The 24143-nt window shown below is 47.2% G+C and overlaps 4 protein-coding genes across 7 annotated transcripts; 1 reads left to right on the forward strand and 3 right to left on the reverse strand.

The window, feature by feature from the left end:
• The first annotated feature begins 896 nt into the window (after window positions 1–896).
• stx11a (syntaxin 11a) lies at window positions 897–3966 on the forward strand. Of its 2 annotated transcripts, none has more exons than XM_029139412.3 (2): window positions 897–1186; window positions 1759–3966. In XM_029139412.3, the coding sequence occupies exon 2, from the start codon at window positions 1764–1766 to the stop codon at window positions 2646–2648; it is 885 nt and encodes a 294-aa protein (XP_028995245.1). In that variant the 5' UTR covers window positions 897–1186; window positions 1759–1763; the 3' UTR covers window positions 2649–3966. The 2 variants fall into 2 exon arrangements, with proteins under 2 accessions (XP_028995245.1, XP_055361969.1); XM_055505994.1 differs by lacking the exon at window positions 897–1186 and adding an exon at window positions 1247–1658.
• Window positions 3967–5359: 1393 nt separating this feature from the next.
• Window positions 5360–10110, reverse strand: fbxo30a (F-box protein 30a). The gene is made up of 3 exons (XM_029139355.3): window positions 9898–10110; window positions 7094–9121; window positions 5360–7003 (listed from the first exon to the last, which is right to left on the reverse strand). The coding sequence occupies exons 2-3, from the start codon at window positions 9059–9061 to the stop codon at window positions 6800–6802; spliced, it is 2172 nt and encodes a 723-aa protein (XP_028995188.1). The 5' UTR covers window positions 9062–9121; window positions 9898–10110; the 3' UTR covers window positions 5360–6799.
• A 402-nt stretch (window positions 10111–10512) lies between these two features.
• On the reverse strand, window positions 10513–14650 carry si:dkeyp-110a12.4 (pancreatic secretory granule membrane major glycoprotein GP2). The gene is made up of 9 exons (XM_029139401.3): window positions 14359–14650; window positions 14085–14173; window positions 13880–13984; window positions 12491–12651; window positions 12285–12420; window positions 11868–11962; window positions 11178–11346; window positions 10914–11028; window positions 10513–10825 (listed from the first exon to the last, which is right to left on the reverse strand). The coding sequence occupies exons 1-9, from the start codon at window positions 14474–14476 to the stop codon at window positions 10650–10652; spliced, it is 1164 nt and encodes a 387-aa protein (XP_028995234.1). The 5' UTR covers window positions 14477–14650; the 3' UTR covers window positions 10513–10649.
• A 687-nt stretch (window positions 14651–15337) lies between these two features.
• shprh (SNF2 histone linker PHD RING helicase) lies at window positions 15338–24108 on the reverse strand. Of its 3 annotated transcripts, XM_029139302.3 has the most exons (29): window positions 22951–24108; window positions 22715–22844; window positions 22392–22610; window positions 22229–22307; window positions 21935–22085; window positions 21728–21830; window positions 21386–21645; window positions 20672–21310; window positions 20295–20546; window positions 20116–20194; window positions 19854–20017; window positions 19502–19758; window positions 19179–19300; window positions 18895–18983; window positions 18696–18788; window positions 18484–18591; window positions 18229–18371; window positions 17962–18135; window positions 17827–17889; window positions 17520–17745; window positions 17312–17449; window positions 17123–17224; window positions 16973–17044; window positions 16604–16792; window positions 16438–16530; window positions 16270–16356; window positions 16001–16179; window positions 15840–15920; window positions 15338–15739 (listed from the first exon to the last, which is right to left on the reverse strand). In XM_029139302.3, exons 1-29 carry the CDS (start codon window positions 23530–23532, stop codon window positions 15643–15645), a joined length of 4971 nt encoding a protein of 1656 aa, XP_028995135.1. In that variant the 5' UTR covers window positions 23533–24108; the 3' UTR covers window positions 15338–15642. The 3 variants fall into 3 exon arrangements, with proteins under 3 accessions (XP_028995135.1, XP_028995136.1, XP_055361947.1); XM_029139303.2 differs by lacking the exon at window positions 22715–22844 and having other exon boundaries at window positions 22951–23091; XM_055505972.1 differs by lacking the exons at window positions 21935–22085; window positions 22229–22307; window positions 22392–22610; window positions 22715–22844; window positions 22951–24108 and having other exon boundaries at window positions 21724–21830.
• Window positions 24109–24143: the final 35 nt, after the last annotated feature.

Consider the following 24143-nt stretch of genomic DNA (forward strand, 5'->3'; position numbering starts at 1 on the left):
TCTGCTATTACAGTGTGTGACACTGGTGTATATTCATGCACGTTGCAAACAAAAACCTTTCAAAGCCGATTTGACGCTCGACTGAGCGCCGTCGGAGGTTTGAGGCCTTCAGAGGAGCCGCATCATCACGTGTTGATGCTCAGAGGCTCTTCTGTGCAGAAGCCTGTATCGGCAACGGCCTCTTGATTTCGATCGATCTGCTCGGGGGAGTGCGACGCACGGATGCGGCAGCTGCATCCTCTCGTGTGTTGTGTCACTCAGATTTGAGACGAGATCTCTTTAAATGAGGAGATGCCTCACGCTGATGCGGCTGTTTGTTTGTTTTTTCCCACTTAACTTCTTTGGGTTCTGAAGAGTGCAAACTTGGAATAGAGGAAGCAACAACAGGGGCTTTTCAGGAAACCGGTGACGTCTGATTATTTTTAATATGTTAATAATTTGCCCCCTTAGTTTAATCCGGCAGCTCAAAAGAGCCTGGGAACCACAGCTCCTTTTCATGCTGATCACCGGACTCATCAGAAAGATGCTATCACATGACTCAGCTGTATGTTTCCAGTATGTTGATACGTTTCCTCACCACTTTTGTGTTCTTGTTCAGTTTAGAATCTCCATTGGGTCCAGGTTGACTCTGAGGGAGTCACATTAAGCACAGAGAAGCTGCGGTTGCTCATGATGTAGGAGGGATCCATTAGATTTGCCAGATTTGCTTCTGTTCCTGTTAAATATTAGAAAAAGATCAGCTGATAAATTTGTTGTGGAATAAAATATTTATTTTTGGGATTAAATAGAACCTAAAAGTTTTTTTCTAATGTATTATATGAACACTCAAAGTACTTGTACTTATTGAGTCAATGGGCTTCGTTCCAGTCTCGCGTCCCGCATGTGGAACCAATGATGATGCGCTCGTCTTCCTGGTGCTGGAGGTGATTGACGTGTGGAGGAGGCGTGATCTTCCGCCTTCGCACCCGCCGAACTTGTGTCACGGCGCCGTCGCGGTGCTGCGTGTCCGTCCGTGTGCGGGCGTGTGATGCCTCGTTGAAACAGACACGCTCGAGTCGGGTGCGTGTCGAAAGCTGGTGTTTTGAGAAACGCCGAGGGGGGGAAAAAAGAGGAAATGCGCGTGAGAGCCGCGTCTCCTGCGACCGCACGGGCGTTTTTACTGCGATAACACAGGACGAAACACACGGTGAGTTTTATAATTCCGAACCAAGACCGACGGGCGACGCGTACACGTTTTATACTACGACTGTGTTGTTGTTGAGTTTGTTGTGATGCTTCGAATGTCATTTAATTTTTTTTCACCCAAGCAAAGTTTAAAACTTTTAACAGTCTTTTTTCTCAAGAGGAAATAACGCAGTCTTTAAGTCGACGCCCTGTGATAAACGTGTATCTGATGAGGAGGTCGCAGCTGAGGAAGTAAATGCGTCTCAGCTTGTTTCTAAGAACATCTTGACTAAAGCAGTTAAATTGTGTGTTTTTTGCTTTACTTATTATCATATTAAAGATTTTCAGTCTAAAATGACCTGATGTCATCCTGTTGTGAGGCGAACGCTGTGGATCGTTAGGATCTGTAGGTGGGGAAGTGATCACATCTGCTTGATTAAATGCCTTGTTGAGTGTCAGTGCAGTTGCTGGAGGTGGAGCTCGTTGTAATTACTGTAAGTGAGGCTCCAGGGGTCAGAAGGTCCATGTGACCTATTCATTTTTAGTGTGTGTGTGTGTAAAGACGCCTGTAAAGTCCTCCGATTCCTCCTGCAGGTGAGATGCGAGACCGACTATATGAGCTGCAGACCTTCTCCAAGGCTGCAGAGGAGGAGCCCGGGCCCGACGCGGACCACGTCCAGACGCCCGAGGACGAGGAGCACCTGGTGCAGCACGCCGTCGTCTTCGAGGGCGAGGACGTGATGGACGGCATCTACAGGGAGGCCCAGGTGATGCGGAAGGAGATGCTGCTGCTCACAATGGACGTGAAGCGCCTCGGCAAGCAGAACACCAGGTTCCTCACATCCGTCAGGAGGATCAGCAGCATCAAGAGAGACTCCAACGCCCTGGGGCGGGACATTAAGGCCAGGGGGGAGGCCATATATGCACGGCTGGACAACCTGGGGAAGCTGAGCAAACAGATGGAGGAGACGCACGGGCCCACGTCGGCTGTAGCCCGCATGGTGCGCTCGCAGTACGTGTCCCTGACCAGGACCTTCCACGCGGCCATGTCCGAGTACAACGAGGCCGAGATGACCCAGAGGGAGAACTGCAAGACCCGCATCCAGAGGCAGGCGGAGATCATGGGCAAGGAGGTGACCAGGGAGCAGATAGACGAGATGATCGAGACGGGGAAGTGGAACGTCTTCTCCGACAACCTGCTCCTGGAGGGGAAGTCGGCCAGGTCGGCGCTCAGCGAGATCGAGAACCGGCACAAGGAGCTGCTGGAGCTGGAGGGCCGCATCCGGGACATTCAGGAGCTCTTCTTCCAGATGGCCACGCTGGTGGAGCAGCAGGGCTCCATGCTGGACAACATAGAGGCCAACGTCGCGGCTACCGAGGACTATGTTGTGAAGGCTTCAGGTCAGATCGGGCAGGCGATGAAATACAAGAAGAGCAATCCGTGCAAGAAGCTCTTCTGCTGCTGCTTCCCGTGCTGCAAGTGAACCATCGCAAGCGTGCTTCCCTTTGTCGATTCACATCAGCTTCCTGCAAAAAGATGCTTGTAAGACTTTTCTTGGCGTATCGATTCGGCCCCAGCGAGGCCTCGTTCTTGTAGCGGCGGCTAAATTTCACACTCTAGTATTACTTCTTCAGACGCGGTCTAAAAGTACTTCTAGACTCATTTCAAAGCGCACATTCACATGCGTGTGCTTCATTTCCTGATTCTTGCTGAGAACCGATGTTACTGGTTTGGTCCTTTCATCTTTTGCGTTGACGTCGGCTTTGTAATGATTAGATATTTAAGCGATGTGAGCTTTGAGTGGCCTGTTTCCACACCTGTAACGTATGTTCACAGCCAAGCTCGAAAAAGGAAGTAAGTCTGTTTCTTATTACAGCGATGACTAAACCTTTGTTTAGCAACTCGTCGAGGAGGGCGGCAGAAGTTTGCACAACCGTATTGTGGTCATGTAATTGTCAGATTGTTGATCTGAACGGGACGCTGGCGAGGGCAGGGACCGTGTTTGCTCAGTGGGCCCCGTCTCATTGTCCCGCCGCTGTAGTCGTGAAGCGCCAGAACGCTGCTCGCTGGATCCCTCTCGGCTTGTGGTGAGGTTTCAGACTCGCTGCCTGCGCCGGGGCGAGCCGACGCTTCCTCAGCAGCGCCGTGTGGTCTGTGGGGGCATTTACCGGCAGCGTGGCTGGAGTAGTGGCATCTGCGCCAACGGACTCGTTGCCTAGTCTTGTTTTGAAGGGGACGTGCATGAACGGCTGGTTAAAGGCGTTGGACCTAAGATCCAACGGTCATGAGTCCTCATGGGTTTGAATCCCACCTGGTAGAAGAGGCTGGTTTTAGCCCACGATCAGTTAACTGCTGGTAGATAGAGATGAGGCGGCAGAGTTTCCTACTAATATGCAACTTTCTGTTCTTGAAAGATGTTAGGTAACAATACACTTAATACAATTTAGGTGACGCACAGCGGAGTTATGGAACAGCTGGTAAAGAAGTTTAGATAGATAGATAAGGTATAATGAAAGTTAAACCTCCAAAGCTGCTGAAGGCCAGACCCCACATGCCTCATGGCTGTCGTCAGGGAACCGGTGGCAGTTTGGTGCCATCTAGCAGTCAGACATGAGAATGTTTTACCCTGGTCCCTAACCTTCCTACAAGAACAAATGCAAGTGGTCCAACATTGTTAATAATGTTAACCTTTTCTTCTGTCCCCTCACATGTTCCAGGTCTGATCTGTTTTGTGCCTTTGTCAGGCTGCACAGCCACCGAGACTGAAACGTTTTCACTAAATAAACCTTAAGGAGCTCGTATTCGCCGTGGCTGCTTGGTCAATCTGTTATCGCTCATCTGGAATGAGACGGGGACAGGGCGTGTGCACAAAGGTTTAACTTCAGCAGGAAGCTGTGTGTTGACCTGCTGCCCTGCCTGAACACTGCTGACGGCCTGCGTCGGGCGTATTCAGAGGAGGGTTTAGTGACTGAGGTCAGCTAGAACAACAGAGGGCTGATTCAGAGACTTGGGTGAGAACAGCTGCAATTAAATTCAACAGACGACACAATTAAAAGAACTTTTTTTTAAAATCTGTGATCTTTTTTATTAGAATCCTCCAAAAGTCAAACATAGGAAGCTGACACAGTGTTGGAAAAAACCTTCAATAGGTCAGAAAACAAAACCGTAAATAAAACGATGAGTCTGTGGAAACACTCTAGGCGCCTGCAAAGACACGTCTGCGTCGCTGAGCGCGCTGTAGATGAAAGTATTCAGATCCACCTTCATGACAAGACATGTTGGGAAGAATGTTTCATCTACAGAAGGACCTGTGGGACTCTCAGTTCACGCAACATGCCAGACGAAAACCAAGGGTCACCAAAGCTGAGCTGAGCGAGTCCATGAGGCCCAAGTCCACACTTTACCCTCCGTACAACATCCACGGAGAGTTTTCCATTCAACCCGACAGAGCTCGACGTGATCTGGCAGAAAGAAGGGGATAAACAGGCCAAATCCCGACCAGCCAAGCTGCTTGAGACCAATAGGCTTTGCACAACAAAGATGCGATTGCTGCCAAATGGGCTGCGGAAGTGGGTCTAAACACTTGTGCAGACACGGATTCAGTTGATACTTAGTTATTCTGCGTTTTTTAACAGGCAACTTGAGCAAATTCTTCAAAAAAAAATCTACAACACAAAGCAGAAGGTTTAGGGCTCTGACCGCTGTGAAGCTTTGAGGTTCAGGTCCCAGATTCAACTTATTTCATTTGAAACTATTAAAAATTGAAGAACGAGGCATGCAAGCAGATCAAGTTCAAGGCAAATGAAAGTGTGCTAAACCGAAGCGCTGAGCCTGCCTTTTAGTACATGCCTTCACGTGGAAATCAGTCACTCGATAACAAACACGTTGTTTTTCCAAATAAAAGTACCAGTAGAAAAAATGGGGAGTTACACAAAAACAAAAAGCAGCAGCAACAAACTAAAAAATTCAAAAACTCAGGCTTAGTCCTACAAGTAACAAGTCACCTTATTCTAAACCGTGTCACTGTAAACACAGACTGGCCACTTTATTAGATCTTCTAGTGCGATCTAATGCATATACAGCCATGAGATTTTCAGAAAGGTGATGAATGAAGCTGAATTAGCATTAGACTGTACTGTGTTCCTAATAAAGTGGCGAGTTTCAAGTTATTTCACACATTAGGAGTCAAATATGTCATATTCGCCAGATGTTAATTTTATTTCTCAATCAAAACTATTTAACATACATCCACATGCCATGACTCACTTTGACGACTGAGACAAAAATATTTCAAACCTATTCAACAAACCCCGTCGTTCCATGTTCAACAAGAGCAGCAGCGTGTCGGTTATAAACACTGCCGATGGAGGACAAACGTGAAAGCGTGTAATTTGTTAGTCCAGCACTGCAAGACACACTGTTATGTTGTTCCAATAATACTGAGTGGTACGTCCGTCAGTTCGAAAGAACCCCTGAACAACAGAAAAGCTTCAGTTGTCTTCACAGTCCACTGAACGACAATGCTTCATGCTAAAACCCTGAGACAGAACCATTTGATCACAGTGGACATGTAGTGCCAACAACATACAAAATGTAATAAATAATAAAAGTGAATGTGACTAGTGATGCTTGGTGCTGGAGGGAAGTGTGTGCCTGTTGTTCTGCTTCCTAACACCTGGCCAGCAGGGTTTCATGAGGTCCGACACTGAGGGAAGGAAACCAAGCATCCCGCTCACTCACCACAGACCTGATGGAATCCTAAAGCTGCTGAGTGAGTACATTCATTATTTCTTGCTACATTTGGGTTTTGGACAGAGACGAACCTAACGAACAACTGAAGTTTACCTGTCGGAGTAGCTGGTAAAAAATGAGACACCAGGTATAATGTCTTGGCATTTGGCGTCAGACCGTCTCACCCTGACTAACGTGCCAGCCCATTAGTCAGACTTGAAAGAAGAAAGAGGAAAATGCACCACCTGTGCTTATGTGCCACATTCTAGACCACCAAACCACACAAGTCAACACCTATTGTTCTGATTGTCCTAAAATACAGTCCACAGGTATCGAACATGTTTGGTCAGTCTTAAAATGTCAAACGATGAGCTTTAAATAGTTCGCACATGGTCACTCTAGGTCTCTGGGTATTAGAAAAATAAACACCAGTAAGCTGCTCCAGCTAGAAGCAGCAGCCTCACCGAGGCGCTCAGAACAACCTTAGACTGGGAAAATCAAGTGTTTCATAAGTTAAGGCTCTACTCTTTTCCCCAATGAAGCACAGTACTGAGGTTTTGATATAAAAATAAAAAGATTTAGAACAAAGCATCTCATTATTTACACATCACTGAGTAGATGATACAACGTCAGGACTTGAGTATTAATAGATCCATTAGAGTAGAAAACAGAAGGCTACAGGTGTAATTTGTTTGTTTATTTTAGCAGGTCAGCCTCCAGTGAGCTGCACATCAGCCACTATGGGCCTTGTCTTATGATTAGGAGAGAAAGGTTTTTCCAAGGTGTAGTTGAGAACAACCAAACGTTTCTAGAATCCAATTAAAAGGTCTTTTTGAGGCTGGAAAAATGTAAACACTGGAGGGAAAAATGTGGATTTGAGTTCTTGTGGTCTCAAAACATCTCTCATGCTACTGGTTTGAGGACTGAACGCAAACACCTTCCCTCTTTCGTGAGCTCTCTGGTGAAACACATGCACGGCAAAGGGATGGCCTCCTCCCGTCGAGCAATCGTATTGAACTTGCACTTCTTGAGGTGGTCGGCCATGCTGGCAATATTGGCGAACTTCCACTCGTTCACTGTACCAAAAGCTGTGCTGAAGCGCCACACCTGAACGAAAAACAGGGAATGGACCCCATTAGTTTTCAAGATCTTAGTGAAACTCAATCGATGTGTTTCTAAGCAGTAGCAGACACCAACCTTATCTGTGATCTGCCATGAAGGAGACCCATCAGCACGGCGCTTCTTCTCCCACAGCAGGACGACCATGCCGCGCATCTGGAGGAGGCTGGCACACACATCCCTCATGGTACGGGAAACTCTGGACAGCTGGCATAAGCTGAAGCTGTCCAGGAAACCTGCCACATGTTGTAACACCTCAAATGGAAGACTGCTGAATTGATCACGCCTAGACCCTTTGCGGCAAGCGTTTCTTTTTAAGGGTAAACCAGGCTGAACACCAAAAGAGCCAAGATGCCTGTCATGGATGATTCGGAAGCCCTGTTCAGATGGGCAGAAACGCCTTTGGGAGTAGGTGCAGCCATAATAGGCCAAGGGGCAGCGCTGCTCCATCCAGCCGTTGAGTCCAGCGTGAATATCCCCGTGAACATTTTTGAAATGAGACAAGAACTCGTCCCGCCGGAACAACTGCCCACACACAAACGTGAACATGGAGCGCTGCTTGGTTTGATATCGAGCCACACATTCAAGCACAAGGTCCAGTCTGAGAGTGTGGAAGGGGCTGGGGTTGGAAAGCTGCGGGCTGGCATGATCGCATGCGGAGGCAGAAGCAATATCCCCCACCATGGTGTTGGTAGCCAGTATTGCTGAAGGAAAGGAGAATGTCTGAGTACCAAAGTCAATGTGGAAGCCATCGACAAACCTGCTGTCAGAGATTCCTCTTCCCCCTGGAGAATCACCAAGGCAAAAAAGCAAAGCTGCAGTAATGAGGTCAATGCCGTGGAGACCCATGGGGTCATCTGACACCTCCAGGTCAGACGTGTCCACAGCCTTGTCTTCTTTCTTTGCTCGAAACAAGTAAGGGTCTGACAAAATCTTTAAGCCACTAAGGACTTCTACATCCTGTAGTTTGCGTTCCAAGCATCTATACCTGAGGTTAGTGGGTAAGTGCTGCAGGAAGTTATTTCGCATACGATGAGATATCAGGAATGGCATTGGAGGTGGGAGTGGTGCTGCTTGAGGCACAGGAGGCTCCAGTGCTACAACAGGCATGTAATTCTGAGGCATCTCTGGCCAGCCAAGGCCAGAATCGTCTACTGGCTCCTCAATAATGTCCCTCTTCTCTTCAAAAAACAACTCGACAAAATCATTCTCTTCCACCCAGTTAATACCGTCTTCTTCTCCATCTGCTCCTACTTCATAATCCACTCCACCGACTGCTCCAAGCTCACACTCTAAATCAGAGTCACTGTCTTGCATATCCACATTCTTCCCACCCTCTGCTACATAACCATTATAACTATCACCATTTTCTCCATTGTGGACGGCTCCATTTTTATTTGCATTATCCCCATTTAGATTTCCAACAATTACATCAATATCCTTGGAATTAGTGAGGATGTCCAAGGCAGCTGCTAAGCTTCTACTTGTCTCCACTGAGGCTCTAAACAACTCATTATAGGGCTCGTCGTCCATTTCTATTGTCCCATTACTTAACATGTTCTCTTGTAAACTTGACGCTGTGGCCATCTTGTCACTTTCATCCACTTCCCTATCCCCGTACTTTGACACAGTGGTCGTAACCTTGAGGGACTCCAACAACATCCTCTGATCCTGCAGGGCCAGGGCCATGTCTAGCTGCTCCACCTCATCAAAGTCTTTGCTCAAGTTCTCATACGACTTGTAATCGGCATAGCTCACGGGCCAGCGGTTCCACTCCATAGTACAACATACCACACTTGCTGGGCAAGTCTCAAGATGTTGTGCCATCTTGATCCTTGCAATCGTGAATGGGCAGCCAAACCCACAGTTTAGGCAAGGCAGCCGTTCGTATGGACACAGCAGGCGATGTTCTTCTAGTTTGCATGAGTGAAAAACTGCCCCACAGACAAGCGGGCAACCGATGAGATCACAGGAAACACCCGCCTCTGGTCTTACCATACATCTCCTGTTGATGCATTTAAGACAGTGGGCGTGCATATTCTCCATTTTTATTGTATTGATCCTTGTCCCAGTGGTTCTGGCAGAAAAACTGGATGCTGTACAAGTCTGAAACAAAGTGAGAAACAAAAAAGTGTAAGCGACTAACAATACTAAAAGCATCAACAGTAGTACAAAGCAGTCTGCTGAAACCAGGCCCCATGCCCCTGAAGTATCCTGTGACCTGGTCTCCCACATTCTCCCTACCAAATAGTTATGCTGTTCAGGAATATTTCACAACACTCTTAGGTTTAAGTGGGACATTCACCCCTGGGGTACGAGTTTCGCCATTTACCCATCAAGTTACAGTCACACAAGTGTTTCATAATAGTAGATATTTAGTATACAAGCACACCTGCCACAACAGACCCACGACGTAAACAACACTGAATCACTGGCCTCCAACTCATTTATTAGTGTGTGTGTGTAGCCTGTGCTAAGGGATTTACACGAGAATGACCGCCGGCTCAAAGACCACTACACAATCCATTTACACAACAAACCGCAGCGCCCCGGGGGAGAGCCATTGTTCTTTAAATCCGTGATACCAAACCTTCACAAGCTAGCTAAATTACGCAAGAATAGAAGGTTAGCAAACGGCTAAAAACACAACACAGCAAAAGCCGCTTCTCATAGTTCTAATGAACTTAATTGTAGTAGCAGCGGCGTCAGTTTCCCCATTTTCTTTACACAACAATGATTTGTGTTCGTAATGACTATGTAACAAGCACAGCAAAGCCGGTAAATCACATAACTGTGTTCTTTTGTGAAGCTTAACAAACATGCACAAACAGTTAGCATTAGCATCTAGCCTTGCTAGTCGGTAGCTTCTAGAAACTGCTTACCGGAGTTACGACGTCTTTTACTGATAGTGGTTTCGTTATATGGACTCGCCGGACACTGCAGCTACACAAACAAATAACGGTATTCAAGTGTCGACATTATCATAAAATGCGAACTGGCTGTAACCGGTGCTCCGGGAGTGATCCTTCGCTGCTTTGAGTCGCTCAGCGTTTGTGTTGATCCTTGGAGGGCGACGTCGCTGCCTACGTCATCACGTAAACGCCGAGTCGTAAACGTAGCAGAAATAGACCGAGTGGGGAAAAACCCTCACATGTAATCACCGGTCAAAATGTGTGTGATGGTGGTTTTAATGGCTCCTAAACATAGAACACGGCGTTTAGGTTATTTATATATAATTTTTTATATATTTAATTTATTTATAGTATTATTATTATTAGTATGAACCAATACAATATGGTTTTGAGACAAACCTATGCAACCTGTTCTGCTTGTAATTATTGTATAGTTAGGTAGTTAGTTATATATGTGTGTGTAAATTATATTAATCTTAAATGCAGTGTAAGAAAATTAACTTAAACTGTAAATGCTCACAATAACATATAATAATATTTAAGTATAGAAACTGAATTAATGCACTTATTCAAATTTGGACAAGAACATATGAAGGAGAGTTTTATTAAACTGATTTCCTACAAATTCAATTTATAAAGAAAAATATATGGATAATCCGTATTATCATAAACGTGTACATTTGCATGTGTTACTCTGTCCATATGTCTTTTCAGGCCCCGATTCATGAGGCCACCTCTGAGATGTGGTGGATGTTGGACAGGGTGAGCTGGGCCTCCTGGGCTGGGTAGAAGCGTCTGGAGCGGAGCCACAGCCTCCCAAACACGCCTGTGATCAGCAGCAGGACCACCAGTAGCCCTGCGAGGACAAACGTCTCCACTGGGGGGGCTCTGCCAGCAGCTGCAGAGGAACGGGGGACAGGTAGACCAACAGTTTAGAACCGTAATTATAAAAGTCTAAGGTAAATACACGAGAAGTAAAAACATACTTGGACTGGGTTTTTCACCATCACTTAGCAGTCGTCTGATTGGCCCATAAGACACTGTGTGAGACAGAGGGACGTCCCTCCGTGTTCTCATCAAACCGTCATCACTAGAACAGTTCTGTTGGGGAAGCGTAAACAGAACATGAACAGGGGGCAATGGGACAAGTGTCAGCGTTAATCAGTGCACATTTAGAAGCAGCGGGGTCGAACAGGAAGCTGATACGCAGGATAAACACTGTTCTGTGTGGACGCATGTATATGACTCACAGGCTGGCACAGGCCCGGGGCGTTGTGGCAGATCTGGACGTTGCAGTGGAGGAAGACGTTGGTGTAGGAGCCGCCCACAAACTTGAACATTTGTATCCTGAACGAGGCTTCTGGACCTTGGCCGTTCCTCATGACACTCAGGGTCTGCTCATTGGACAACACTGGACAGCTACGGGAGGAAAGGGGGCAAAGAGGTCGCACGGGTCACAGTGAGATTTCATCCTGGAATGAAATACTCCACTTTAAAAATACAAGGGCCGTGTTTCAACTGGATGCGATGAGCAGCATAGCTAAGAAAGGTCAACACAACGTGAGACAGGCTGGAGTGCCTTCCTTTCCCACTGCTGTTGCGACATCATTTCGTTGCCCTGCGGTTGCTAACAGTACTGAATGCTGCCGAGTTGTCCGGGCCACGCACAGCTGTTGACCTGGCCTCTCAGACAGGAGTCACGTGACCCGGGTGTTGTTGTCTGGCCCGATCGCTAGGCAACAAATTCTCTGATTTCAGATTTCAACAGCTCGTCTGGGAGGGAGCTTAGGGCGGTTTGTGAGTGTGGTGAAATAGCACCGCACAAAACAGCTTCAACACACAATATGGGAGACGGAGACATAAAAGATCTATTTTAAGTATCAGCATTTCATGGGATTTGTTTTTCAATCTGATGTTACGGATCTGGTTCCGATGCAGACCTGTCTCGGAGGAAGGTGTACTGTATGTTGCTGTATGGATCACTGGTTGGCGTAGCCCAGCATCGTTCCATACGCAGCATCAGGTGAGCCGGGATCTAGGACACAGACGGTGCTCGGTTACCGACAGACAGACTGTACGAGTGCAGAGTCATAGCGGGCGAGCGACAGCTGGACCCACGCGTTCCACCGCCACGGAGGAGAACAGTGGTCACGGGAGTGTTGGATTTCCTGCAGTATCCTGGAGCACAACACATTGCTCAACGCTGTGTTACAGCGCGCTTAACCTAATCCAGAGAGAACACTTGCTTTATTGTGCTGTTTCCTCTGACTCATTTGAAAGTAGCAAGAAATTTTGATAATCTTTTTTTAAGACACATCCTTGAAAACGTATCATCTGTGTCATTCCAGGTGATTTACCATGAAAACCTTCACAAATATGTTGTCGTCCAGCGTCAGCGCCGGCACCGTGGTCCATCGGTCCTCAAAGGCTTCATCTTTGTACAGTAACATGGACACGGAAAAGTTTCCATCCTCCGTATTTAAAGTAATGGTTCTGGTGAAGACAGATCAATGGATGAGGTCACACCGTTGGAGTCGTTAGTTATAAACAGCACTCACAGTACCTGACGTCCACTCTGATCATGTTTTCACTGTTGGGTTGTTGAACCATGTAATTGATGGGGTAGCGGCACACAAATGTTATGTTAATGTAGTTTCTGGTTATAACGTCGGAATGGTTGTTGTGTATAGTGTTGATGAACATGATGTGTGAATCATCCGAGGCCTAAGGAGAGAACGAGACCGGGTCAGAGGGAGAATCATCAGGTAAGATAGAATCAGCACACACAATAATATACAACCCATTCATTCAGATGAGAGCCAGGTGTATATTTAGCTCGGATGTTGAGTGAATTATGGGGCTGATGGTGTTTTATATCTAGAGGGCTGCTCTGTTTACACACTTCATTTCATGTAGTCAGTCCAACAATCCTGGCAACTCACGACCCCGAAGGACACTTCTCTGAATCTGAATCTGACTTTAAGTCTTAAGGTCCTTTTTACACTCGAACTATGGAGTCTGGTGTTTACAACCGCTGCAGTCTGCTCTCCATCATCCTTTCGCACGCCGTCAAAGAGGCTGAAGGAGTCGGTAAAAAGGTCGTCTGGGCCCCTGCTGGGCACAGGGTGAACTGCAAGCTGTGGATCTCGTTAACTAGCACAAGCAAGGACGCTGTCATGTCTTAGTGAAGCCGTCTGACCTTCAAACCCAACAATTCACTCATTCCTTCCTCCAATGCTGCGCTTTCATAGGATTTAAGGTCAAGGTGAGCGCAAGACTGACAGCGATGGCATTCTTCCCCTTTAGCAACTGCAGTTGACTCCACAGCTGCTTACTTTACTGGGCCGCCGGGCAAAAGTCTTAAAACTGCTCAAGTGGAGAACAGGGAGATTTCCTGCCTGTTGAAAGCGGCGTTAACCTTCTCCTTGCTTTACGAGAAAACCTTTGTGCATTCCAGGGATTTAAACCCCTGCACGGTCTAAATCCGAGAGTAAATCAAGGGGCTTGTTGGCCTATGATTTACAATCTCCCATTCCACTGAACTCCAGCGAATAATCCTCATTTCCATTTCAATTTTAATAATGTTCACGGCTTCTGTGATGACTTGAAGCAGCTTTTCCGTCTGGGCTCATACTTCTCATACATGCTATCACTCCACTCTACACCCGCGTGGAAAACAGGGTCCCAGTCAATAAACTGTGTCAAGTAGCTCCTTTATTCTGCTGCTAGTGCCCACAGCAACTGTCTGCATCGTAAAATATAATTTATTATGGCGCACTATCCGATGTGGCTGGTCTTCATGTTGGTTTAAACCTCTTTGTGAGGAGTTGCTCTAAACGTCTGTGCTCACGTGCAACATTTGATTTGGTAGGCTTTTAAATCCTGCAAATTTGGCCTAATAAATAAAAAGACACAGGCTTTAACTGCAATATTTAAAAAACGAAGGCTGTACCATGATGGTTCCACAGTCGGACAGATTTGTCTTTATGCTGAAAACATAGTCATCTCCGACCTCGACGCCTCGGCACTCTGGGTCATTTAAATGTAAATCCCACACCTGAAGAAAGGAAGCAATAAATAAACAACAAATGATCAGCTGAGGAAACAAGGAGACACCTATTAAGGAAAACACAATCGATTCTTTGGCGTTGACTCACGTGGACAGGAGGCGCTTTGTTGAGGAAAAAAGCACTGGGAATAACAACTTCCATTTGATCATTGGTGCAGATGACAGTTTCATTAAGTTCTAAGGAACAGATGATAAAATAGATGAAATGTTACAAAAATAGCGTAATAGGTTTCATATGTTATTACTAAGTCATTAACACATCTTTTAGTACACAAGCGCTTACATGCACGCTACACAAAGCTGTGACAACCCAACAACTACCAGTATGAACATTTAAAGTTTTTCCTGGTCGCATTTCATACCCGGTGGGGTGACGTGTGCCATGAGTTCACTCTCCTCCTCAGGCTCCTGAGCATCTGCCAAGCTGACCATCCTCATGGTGGACAGTAACCAGGCAAAAACCAAAATCGCAGGCGCCATCTTCAAGGACCTTCCCTCCGGTTGCTCAGCTCAGACTCTCCGCTGCCTTTTGGCCCCTTTCCCCGAGACCCTGTGAATCTTCTGGGGGTCTGTTCACCACGGTCTGCTGTCACCACAAGATGTAGTACCCCCTCTCTTGCTCCAGACCTCCGAATACGGCTCTAATGAACTGGGAACCTCCCTCCAGCCCTAAAACACCAGCTTGAATGATGTCCCCGCCAACAATGAGATTCCGCACATGAATAGGAGGAATTGAAGGGAGTCCAAGGTAACACGTATGTTACCGCCTACTGTGACGACGGCCTCTTAGTAAACACCTTACAGCAGTTTCTTACTACAGGAAGAAACAACAGAACAGAGCTACAACTCCCTGTTGTCAACATCTTTTGTCTGGGCGTCTTAAAATCGTTACTGGTGCGGGAATCCCAGTCAGTGGAGCAAAAAGAAACCCATTACAAGTCAAGGGCACGGTCACAATACAAACGAGAGAGTGTGTGCGGTGGAACAGGCCGTAAAAGACTAAAGGAAAGATTATTTTCATCACGTTTTAAAAAAGCGAGGAAAAGGAAACGTAATAAAAGGCGCATTTACCCTTTAACCACATCCAGACAATTTGTAAGGGGCAATATAGGAAAACGATGAGATAATTGCTGCAATGAGGTTTATGGGGTTCATTTTGTCTTGCAAATGAGGCTCGACTGTCTGGCCCTGTTTGGGAAGATTTGGAGGGTTAGGATGTCTGGAAAAGGGGAATCCCACTATAAACTACATAGTGGCCAGAGGTAATGATGAGCAACTGAGTAAAGATCAATGACAATACTAGGCAGTGAAGGAGAGGAGCCTTAATAACATGACACACTACTCTGTACAGCTCTTTATTTCCTATAATGTGTAGGAATACATTTATTGCGGACCTAGTTCATTTTACATCTGGACAATATATAAATGCACAACAACAATACTTTACCTGAACCAGTTACAACAATCAAAACAGATGTTTGACCTTGGATACAGCTGCTGAAACACATCTGCTGCCATTAACTTGCTAAAATACCTATAAGGAAATAACTTCGGGACATTTCTATAAAAATTGGAATGTGCAAAATCAGAGTATTTGTTTCGCCTCTTGTGCAAAGTGTGAGCTCGCCATCAGCCAATGTTCAGATTCACTCCAGCGGTTCGGTGTCTTCAGTAAACAGATCCGCTAAATCGGCTACTGTTAGTACGGCGGCCTCCGAGTGCTTCATGGTTGTGCTGGTGTGACTAGAAGCGTTAACAAAAAAATAAGGGGGAAATTTAAAAATTAGGCAAGCTTTAAATGAGGATTTGAGATCTGAATCCAGTTTTGAATGGACTTCATTACCTTTTCTCTGCGGTCTTCAGCATTGTCTGCATTCTTTCTTCAATAGTGGACTTAATGAGGAATCTGTGGACAAACGTCGGCCTGTTGGGGAGAGAAGACAAATTAGACTGACGGGACGAAGCACTAGGGGAACGCAGCCCGAGGTGCAAGCGGCTTCTCACTTGGTTTGGCCGATCCGGTGCACCCTGCCGATGGCCTGCAGCTCGTGAGCGGGGTTGAGGATCGGCTCGACCAGCAACACGTGAGTCGCTTCAATGATGTTCAGTCCGTTTGAGCCCGTGTGGAGTGGAAGAAGCAGGATGTTGATCTTCTCCTCGTATTTGAAGGAGCTCAGATTCTCCTGGAACGTGAATCAAGGTCGGGGTCAAGTGATGCTCGGCAGCGACAGCGTGGACTCGTGTGCAGGGAGATTTCAATGACAAATTCAGACCTGGAATTTGTGAATCCCGTTGATTTGGGAGAACTCCATGTTGTTGTCAAACAGCGCCTTTGCAATGATGTCCAGAACGCTCTGCCACTGATTGGAAAGGGGAAGAAAATCAACTGGATCAGAACCAGAACAACGTGTAACCTTTCAGGACGTGGACTGTGTAGTTACCGTAGAGAAGACGAGACACTTGGCCCCGGGGTCGGTCACTTGAATCTTCTTTAGCGTTCGCACCACTGCTTCCACTTTGGTCGAGTGACTTCCCTGACGAACAGCAAGGCGAGTGTTGGACAGCGGTCTGATGAATGCTGTAATAAATCTGATGACGGCGACTGACCTTGACCGGGATGTCCTGGTCCTGACTGGACGACTGGGTGGTGAACACGTAGCTGATCTCGGCGTGGGACGTGGTCTGCCTGCAAATGGCGCACTTGATGGCTCGCCGCCTCGAGCCCACGCTGTACTGCTCCACTATGATGGCGATGCACTCGTTGCAGAAGCAGTGGCCGCACGTCAGCACTGCCCACTGGACAGAGGAAAACGAGACAAGGGCAAAGTATTACAGAAAGATTCAAAGTTAGCTAGTGAGCAGCGCTGCAAATCAAACGTTAAACATTAAACATGTAATTCCTGGAGGAATTTGCCGTTTACACAAGGAGAGGTTCTCTGTTTCCTTCATTTGAGACAGGCTGGGTTCAAGGCTCACCTCCTGCCCCAGGGGCCGCGCACAGATGGGACACGGCTCAGGGTTCAGCCCTCCGGTGGACTTGTCCTGGGACTGAAACATGTTCAAGTTGAAGTTTAAGGCCTGAGACGCATACATGAACCTTGGGGTTGACACTAAATATAAAATGACCTTCTCTAGATTTGTGAGGTAAAGATACTGGCCGAGCTTCTTCTGGAGCTGAGACTTGGCAACGGCCTGGTCATTTAAAAGCTTGACTCGGTTCTGCTCCACCTGGAAGCACAACAACAGCGGATCCGAGGTCAGGAATGCAGTAGCAACAGTGAAGGCGGAAGAAGGACCACGGCAGCTCCAAACAACCTCGTGCGGCTCGATGATGTGCAGCAGTTTGGGCTTGGGCTCGTCCGGCAGACGCACTCGCAGCCTCTCCGTGGCCATGCCGAGCTCGTCGATGGCCGACACGTGGTTGCGCAGCACCATCCAGTACTCGTGCAGCACCTGAGAGGACGCACGAAATAACCCACTGTGCCTTTACAAGTACCTTATGGAGTACAGTATGGGCACCGACCTTGTACTCCTTCTTCCAGGTCTCAAACAGCTCCATGAAGGTGTTGCCCTCCTCCACCAGCTCCGAGTCCATGCGCTTAAGCTTCGCGAAGGACAGGATGGCTTTCAGGGTGCGCTCGGTCTCGCTGGCCGCCCACAGGCCTCGGCTGGTGGTGGGCAGACGGTCGTCCACCAGCCCCTCCTCATCCTCAATCATCTCCTCAAAGATGGCCGTCTGACCTTTCACCCTGCCAGCGATAGTTTTCCTCAGAAGAGTCGCGTGTGGGTCCTTAATGGAATGTGACTGGGTGCGACATTCGTTTACTTACGTGTGAGAAAACAGCTTGGACTCGTAATCCGTGAACAGTTCATCTGCTTTGCAGAAAACGCAGCTGGAATGTGTGAATGAAGTTTTAATATTTTCATCAAACACCAAACTGAGACTTTATATGAGTGGGACCTACTTATTGAGCGGCAGCCTCAAAGGCCTGAGGTGACAAACAGTGGCCTCGTCAATCACTTTTTGTGAAGCCGGACCTTCCAGACTCTTCACTGCATCTTGCACGGTCTTTTGAGATTTCATCAGGTCTTGCATCTGTGTGGTAAGAATGAACTGAAGACCACAGGCGTCACGGAACCTGAAAACACACATCTGTTCAGTCACCGATCTTTGGGCGCTATACATATTATACATATTATTATATATATATAATGTTTTCTGTATCGTTTACTTGTCAGCCATGGTGAGCTTGTGCGCTTGTTGTTTGTAGCTGCATGTCAGTTCATTTTTGACGCGAGACACCAGATCTTCGTCCGTGGCGCAGCGGGTCGCCCTCTGGATCACATCCAACCACCAGGGAGAGTTCAGCTTAACCTTCAAAAACAGGTTTCTGGTAATGCAACACTTTTCAATGAAGTTTTCATGAATCTCATGAAGTCTAATTCTACGCGAGCACATCTGCACTGACACAGACGCTGTTTCTCACTTTGCGTTTCAGCTCTTTGATGTTCTGCAACACGGGCTGCAGCGCCTGATGAGCATCTGCTACCTCCGAGTCGTATTTGGTCATGTAGTGCTGTCGCAGCTGCTCGGCCTGAAGCCAGACGGGAAAAAGACAGGAGAAAAGCTCACTTTGGCACAAGAAGAACCGCGGGGAGGGCCGGTGTTATTTTGAGTATATTCGTGTTTCTAAATAACCTCTTCACTCAACCGGTCGTCTCTCAGCGTAGGAGGTATCCCAGGATGCTTTGCACTCAGCAGCTCCATCAGATTGTGAGTAGCATGAAGCCTCTTCAAAAACAATAAACATGTAATCAGAAACTGTAGCATCATATAGCGTTTTGTACTATACTTATATACTTCATCCAGCATCTGTCCTAATGTTGAGGCTACTCACCTGTAATGAATCTGTTTTCAGCCTGTCTTTATGTTCCTCTGATGAACGAAGCACTTCTCTATACATCTCTGCTGCCTCTACAAACTCTCCTGCAGATGGCAAAGAACACGGTAATTGCTAGTAACACTCGAACACTAAGGCACGTTGCCCCAGACTTATAACAGAACATCTTAAGGATGTTGGGGGGGGCATGAAGATGAGATCACAAAATGTGGCCTGTGTTTAGTTTGAATTGATTCCCATGGGAAGCCGGGAGCAGAGGGAGGACAAGCGGGGTCTTCTACCTCTGATGATGTAGATCCCAGCCAGGCCATTGAGAGCACACACCAATTGTCTGTGAGCTTCTTCACACTCCACTCGACATTTTTTTTGCAGGGACTTGAGCAGCTCCTCCATTGTCATGGTGCTGTGGAGGGGACACAGAAGCCTACTTAACAAACCCTCTAAACCAAATTAGATCAGGGAGCTCTAAATAAACAATGTATAGCTGGCATGTTGTTGCAGCTTATTACCATACTAATCATGTGATACTAATTGCCTGGTGCAGCTGCCTTGAGAAAATGACCTCTTTCTTCTTCTTCTTGATAACACAACATGTGTCCCTCACCTTTTCTGCAGGGGCAGAAACTCGCCCCTCACAGCTTGTGGATGGCAGCAGGCCTGACGCAGCCTCAGAAGCGGGCACAGGATGGTGTTGACGGTGCGTCGGTCGAGGCTGCCGAGTTTCAGGCTCCAGTCTGAGATCTTCCTGAGTTTGAGCAGAGCGTCCTGGGAGCAGACCTCGTGCTGTCGGTGGTAGAAGTGGCCCTCGACGGGCGAGAAGTGCAGCCAGTGCACCTCCTCTGTCTGTGGGGGGATCTGGATCTGGAGAAACACGGGAAGGGTTATTTCTGGTGTGGGGGGGGGGGGGGGGGGGGGAATTAGACGCAGATGCAGAGGATTTCGACTTTCGATCGTACCTGATCAATCACGTCTTTTTTAGCCGATCGCCATAATAGCTGGGCGATTACATTGTAGAGTGGTTCTGTGTTTCCACGTCGATAGGGCCGATAAAGCAGCTGGTCCCACCAGTGTTTCACCCAATATGGGTCAGCTCCCAAGAAAAGTACAAGCCCATACAGATCTATGCAGTGGACAAAATCAGTTTGAGAAAAAAAATGCATTTGTTACAATTCTAAAATTGATGGAAATATTTGCTACTGAAGATTTCTTCTGCGTTACCTTCTAAGCCTCTCTGGACAGGGGTGCCACTCACACACCATCGGTTGACAGATGCAAGACGCAGCGCCATCTCCGCAGCCTGATGGCACAAATAGCAGGAAAACCAAAAATAAACCAAACACTGCGAAAAAGGAGTTACACAGTTCAGCTAAAGACTACGAGGATTTCCTCCAGCTCACCTTTGCAGTGGGACATTCAACCATCTGCGCCTCATCCAGGCATATGCGCCACCACTCCACAGCCACCAGGGGGCTGGGCACGGCCATGTAGCGCTTCTGGTTGCGGAAGCGCCGGCCGTCCTTGCTGTTGCTGTGGGGAATGTCGACGTAGTTGAGCTCCGACCGCAGCACATCGTACGTGGTGATGACCACGTCCTGCTCCGCCAGCATGTGTGGCTGGATGAAGCCGTGTTTCTTCACACCCTGATAAACCTGATTCGAAAGCGATTATAGTGATAAACCTCAATGTTCTTATGGAAGTGTACAAGCAAGTCTACTGAAGACATTCTATCTGAGGTGTAAGAGACATATGTCACAAGATCCACCTAGTTTCTCACCAGCACTCGGAGCGAGGACGACCTTATGTGCCGGTTGATTTCCTCCACCCACTGGTGGCAAATGGAGCTTGGAGAGATGATGAGGGTGGCGCCAGTAGAGACGGGCTTCATGGCCACCAGGCAGTGGGGGCAGTAGAAAGGTGTTGTTTCCAGACTCTCCTCTTTGTAGTTAACGCAGTCTGCATGCTGCCAAAGCATGCAGTTCATGCACTGCACGCGGGCTTTGCAGTCGATAATGCCCAGTTCCCCACAGATGCATTCAAATCTGTAGTCTGGGGTGTTGAAGGGAACCACTGATGCTCTGGTGGGAGTTTTTGTTCCCCCCTGTGAATCAAGCTGAGCTCCTTTGTCTTCAGGTAGATCATTCATCATCAGCATGTCCAGTGCATCTGAATCACTTTTATTCCGAGACGTCTGTAAGGATGCTGCGGACGTATCCATTGGCTCGTCCCCTTTCTCATTTAGACTTTCATTTAGTTGCTTCTTTGTGTCTGACTCCTCTGGATGAGGACAGTCAGATGTAGGGGAGCTCAGATCTAGTTGATCTCCTGTGAGAGAGTTCTGAAGAGCTGCTTCTGCCTTTTCTTTAGCTCGTCTCTGAAACATTTTCCTGGGTGTGTTCTCTGTGCATTTTGGATTCTAAACACAAAAAAACAAACATTTGCAAAAAGCAAACACACTGGTGATTGGTGAGTAGGAGGCATTTCTACTTACAGTCTTGGATGCACCTGCTAATGTCTTCTTTGTCTCCTTATAGTTCTTTCCCAGCTTGAATGAGCCAGCCAAGCCCCGACCTTTCACCCGGTCAACCAGCCCTTCATCTATTAGCTTCGCCAGTGTCTTCTTGATGTGGTTGCGGTTTTTCAACAGGTCATACCCATAGCTGGCACGGATATAGGTGAAGATGGCGTTGACTGAGGCTCCTTTGCCAGATCTCATTTCTTTTATTGCAGTGAGCAGCATGACACGCACAGCTGAAGGTAGATACAGAAATAAAAATCAAACTAAAATGCCGTGGAAAGGCTGCAATGTCTGAGACCAACAGGACTCACATACTTGGGTAGGACACTTTTATTTTGGGCTGAGCTTCAGACTTGCAGTGGACAACCTTCTCTCTTTCAAGTGGAGGAGGAGGAACAAAATAATTCACAGATTTTCCCTGCAGAATGAGAACAATGTGAATAAATCATATTATTATTATTTGTAATCCTCCATCATACTAATATTGTGCATTTTTAATGGTAGCTGCCTACTGAGACTCACCACTGGCAGTGTAAGGGCCTCATGCTCCAGGTTCTGGCGGGTGTGAAACAAGATGAGAGCCAGAACTTCCACTGTCTTTCCAAGGCCCATCTCATCAGCCAGGATCCCACCAGGCCACTCAATGCCAGCCAGTGGAAACTCTCTAATTAAGCTAAAAAAATAATGGGGAAGGAGTAAATCCAAACTCATTTTTATGCACTGGTCAGTGTCTTTTCAGATTCAGTGGACTCAGAGGGTAGCATTTGTTTGCTGTGTGTATACTTCTGTGAGCAGCACAAGGGTTCATGATCTTACCAGCCAGTAAAAGGGTTGTAAAACAACTTCTTGCCACACAAGGTCAGCAGCTCCCTCCAGAGGAAATGCAGTGACTGTTCTGAAAGAATTGAAACATTTTAAACCTTCTTGTCACTTGCAGCAACAACTCAGCTGCAGCAGACAAGGTCAGCAAAGCAGCTACCTTTGGTTGAGCTGTTTCTGTGTTTTTCTCTCCTCAGCATCCAGTTGACGGCCTGGCTCTGGTAGGGTCTAAGAACAGGAATAAGAGCCTTGTGCTGGACGTCATAGGTCACCGCCTGGCTCTCCCTTTGGTGCAGATGCCTGACATAATCATAAAGCTCCTCAACGTTCTGCCTCTCCAGATCGGTGTCACAGTCCTCCTCCTCATTCTCTACAACTTCTACATGCACAAAACAGCAGAGAAATCCCTTTTTCATGAATACAATGTTGTTCTGGGTTATACATGGTTTGCAAAAAGTGTGTGTGTGTGGATCAGACACTTACCGGGGATAATGAAATCATAGAAATACTCCATTAACTTTTGCATGAGCTGATTTGCTTTTTTCAGTCGAGCATTTCCCTCACTGAGGAACTCAGGCTTACCAAGCCCAGTTTCCAGTAAGTAAATCTCCACCTGCCAAATGCAGGTCCCAGATTTAACTTAACATTAATTATTGTCATTCTGCATAGCCAATTTGTTAATAATCCATTACAATTGGGAAGATTTATTGAATGTTTACCTTGACTGACTCCTCTTTAGCCTGGTGGCAGAGCTGCACCACCCTCCTTTTCTGCAGCCAGTCCAGATCATCCAGGAGGATCCGACCGAGGCTGCACTCTGCTGTGCAAGTGTCCTCGCCAGGCTTCCACTGCAGTCCTGGGCTCTCATCACAGTCGCTGTAACTGAGGCAGAGCTGGTCAGCGATTCTGTGCAGCGTGAATGCTTTCTGTTCACAGTCTGATGGGAGCCAAGCGGGCTGGATGCTGAACTCCCCGATCAGCGCCCTCCAGATGGGGTTCAGCCTTGACGCCGGCGCGACAGTCAGTGCCAGAGAGGCCGAGGCAGCAGCGAATTCTGACGACGTCGCAGGCGGCTCCTCGGTGAACGTCACAGAGTGGGTGGACTCTGCTGAATTCTCTGTGGTTGGGATGAAGGCGCCTGTGGGAGTGGTGTCAACTGACACAGAGGAACAGGTCGGCGTTTGGTCATCGTCTTTCTGGGTCGCTTCGTTCTTGCGATCATCCAGCATATTCCAGTTCAACCTTTGCTTTGCATCCTCATCTACCCTCACTGGAGGGGCCCTCTTTCTTCGGCTGCTCATGGCTCCGGTGCTGCTGTAACATTCACACTCCCCACGTATGCATCAATACACAAGTATCCAATGTTTATATAGGTGTTTAATCACTTAAGCAATATCTGTCAGTAATGCCACCACATGCTACAGTCTAAACTAGCCTAAAAGTAAACAAATAGTTGTGCAACCGTGGTTTAGGACCTTATCCAGCTGATGCTTGGAGCCACTCTGCACTAGCAAGTGCATTATTTACAGATCATGTACTAAACTAAATGTTACTTAAAATTTAGTATCAATACCCGTTCGTTTGCATGTCGACTAACAAGCTACTGTTTACAGTTTTGAGGCGGACTCTGTCATAAGCATGGAACCAACCACCGCTGCTACACAATGGTTTGTCGTTTCTGTTGTAAACAAATAGACGTTTGTAAAAAAAAGCACATTTACGTTTCGAGCTTCCCGCAGACGACCGGGTTTCTATCTAAGTCGCCCCATGTTGCAGTGGATCCACGGAATAAAGCAGAAAAGCATCAAAACACACGTCTATTGGCGAGTTCTACGCTGGTGTCCGCCATGTTTACAGGCGGAAGTGTCGTCATCACAGGAGAACATGTTGGAAAATAAAAGTTGAAGGCGGT

Source organism: Betta splendens, chromosome 22 (assembly GCF_900634795.4).
Source record: "Betta splendens chromosome 22, fBetSpl5.4, whole genome shotgun sequence".
Taxonomy (NCBI): Eukaryota; Metazoa; Chordata; class Actinopteri; order Anabantiformes; family Osphronemidae; genus Betta; species Betta splendens.

Excerpts from the sequence above, each read along its gene's own strand:
- stx11a (XM_029139412.3), top strand. The coding sequence starts at position 1,764 with ATGCGAGACCGACTATATGAGCTGCAGACCTTCTCCAAGGCTGCAGAG.
- fbxo30a (XM_029139355.3), bottom strand. The coding sequence starts at position 9,061 with ATGGAGAATATGCACGCCCACTGTCTTAAATGCATCAACAGGAGATGT. Across the intron at positions 7,004-7,093 it reads CATGGCAGATCACAGATAAG|GTGTGGCGCTTCAGCACAGC; the intron begins GTTGGTGTCTGC and ends TTTTTCGTTCAG.
- si:dkeyp-110a12.4 (XM_029139401.3), bottom strand. The coding sequence starts at position 14,476 with ATGGCGCCTGCGATTTTGGTTTTTGCCTGGTTACTGTCCACCATGAGG. Across the intron at positions 12,652-13,879 it reads CCGACTGTGGAACCATCATG|GCCTCGGATGATTCACACAT; the intron begins GTACAGCCTTCG and ends TTCTCTCCTTAG. Across the intron at positions 11,963-12,284 it reads TATTTGTGAAGGTTTTCATG|ATCCCGGCTCACCTGATGCT; the intron begins GTAAATCACCTG and ends TCTGTGTCCTAG.
- shprh (XM_029139302.3), bottom strand. The coding sequence starts at position 23,532 with ATGAGCAGCCGAAGAAAGAGGGCCCCTCCAGTGAGGGTAGATGAGGAT. Across the intron at positions 21,646-21,727 it reads AATAAAAGTGTCCTACCCAA|CTGTGCGTGTCATGCTGCTC; the intron begins GTATGTGAGTCC and ends ATCTACCTTCAG. Across the intron at positions 15,921-16,000 it reads CACCGGATCGGCCAAACCAA|GCCGACGTTTGTCCACAGAT; the intron begins GTGAGAAGCCGC and ends TCTCCCCAACAG.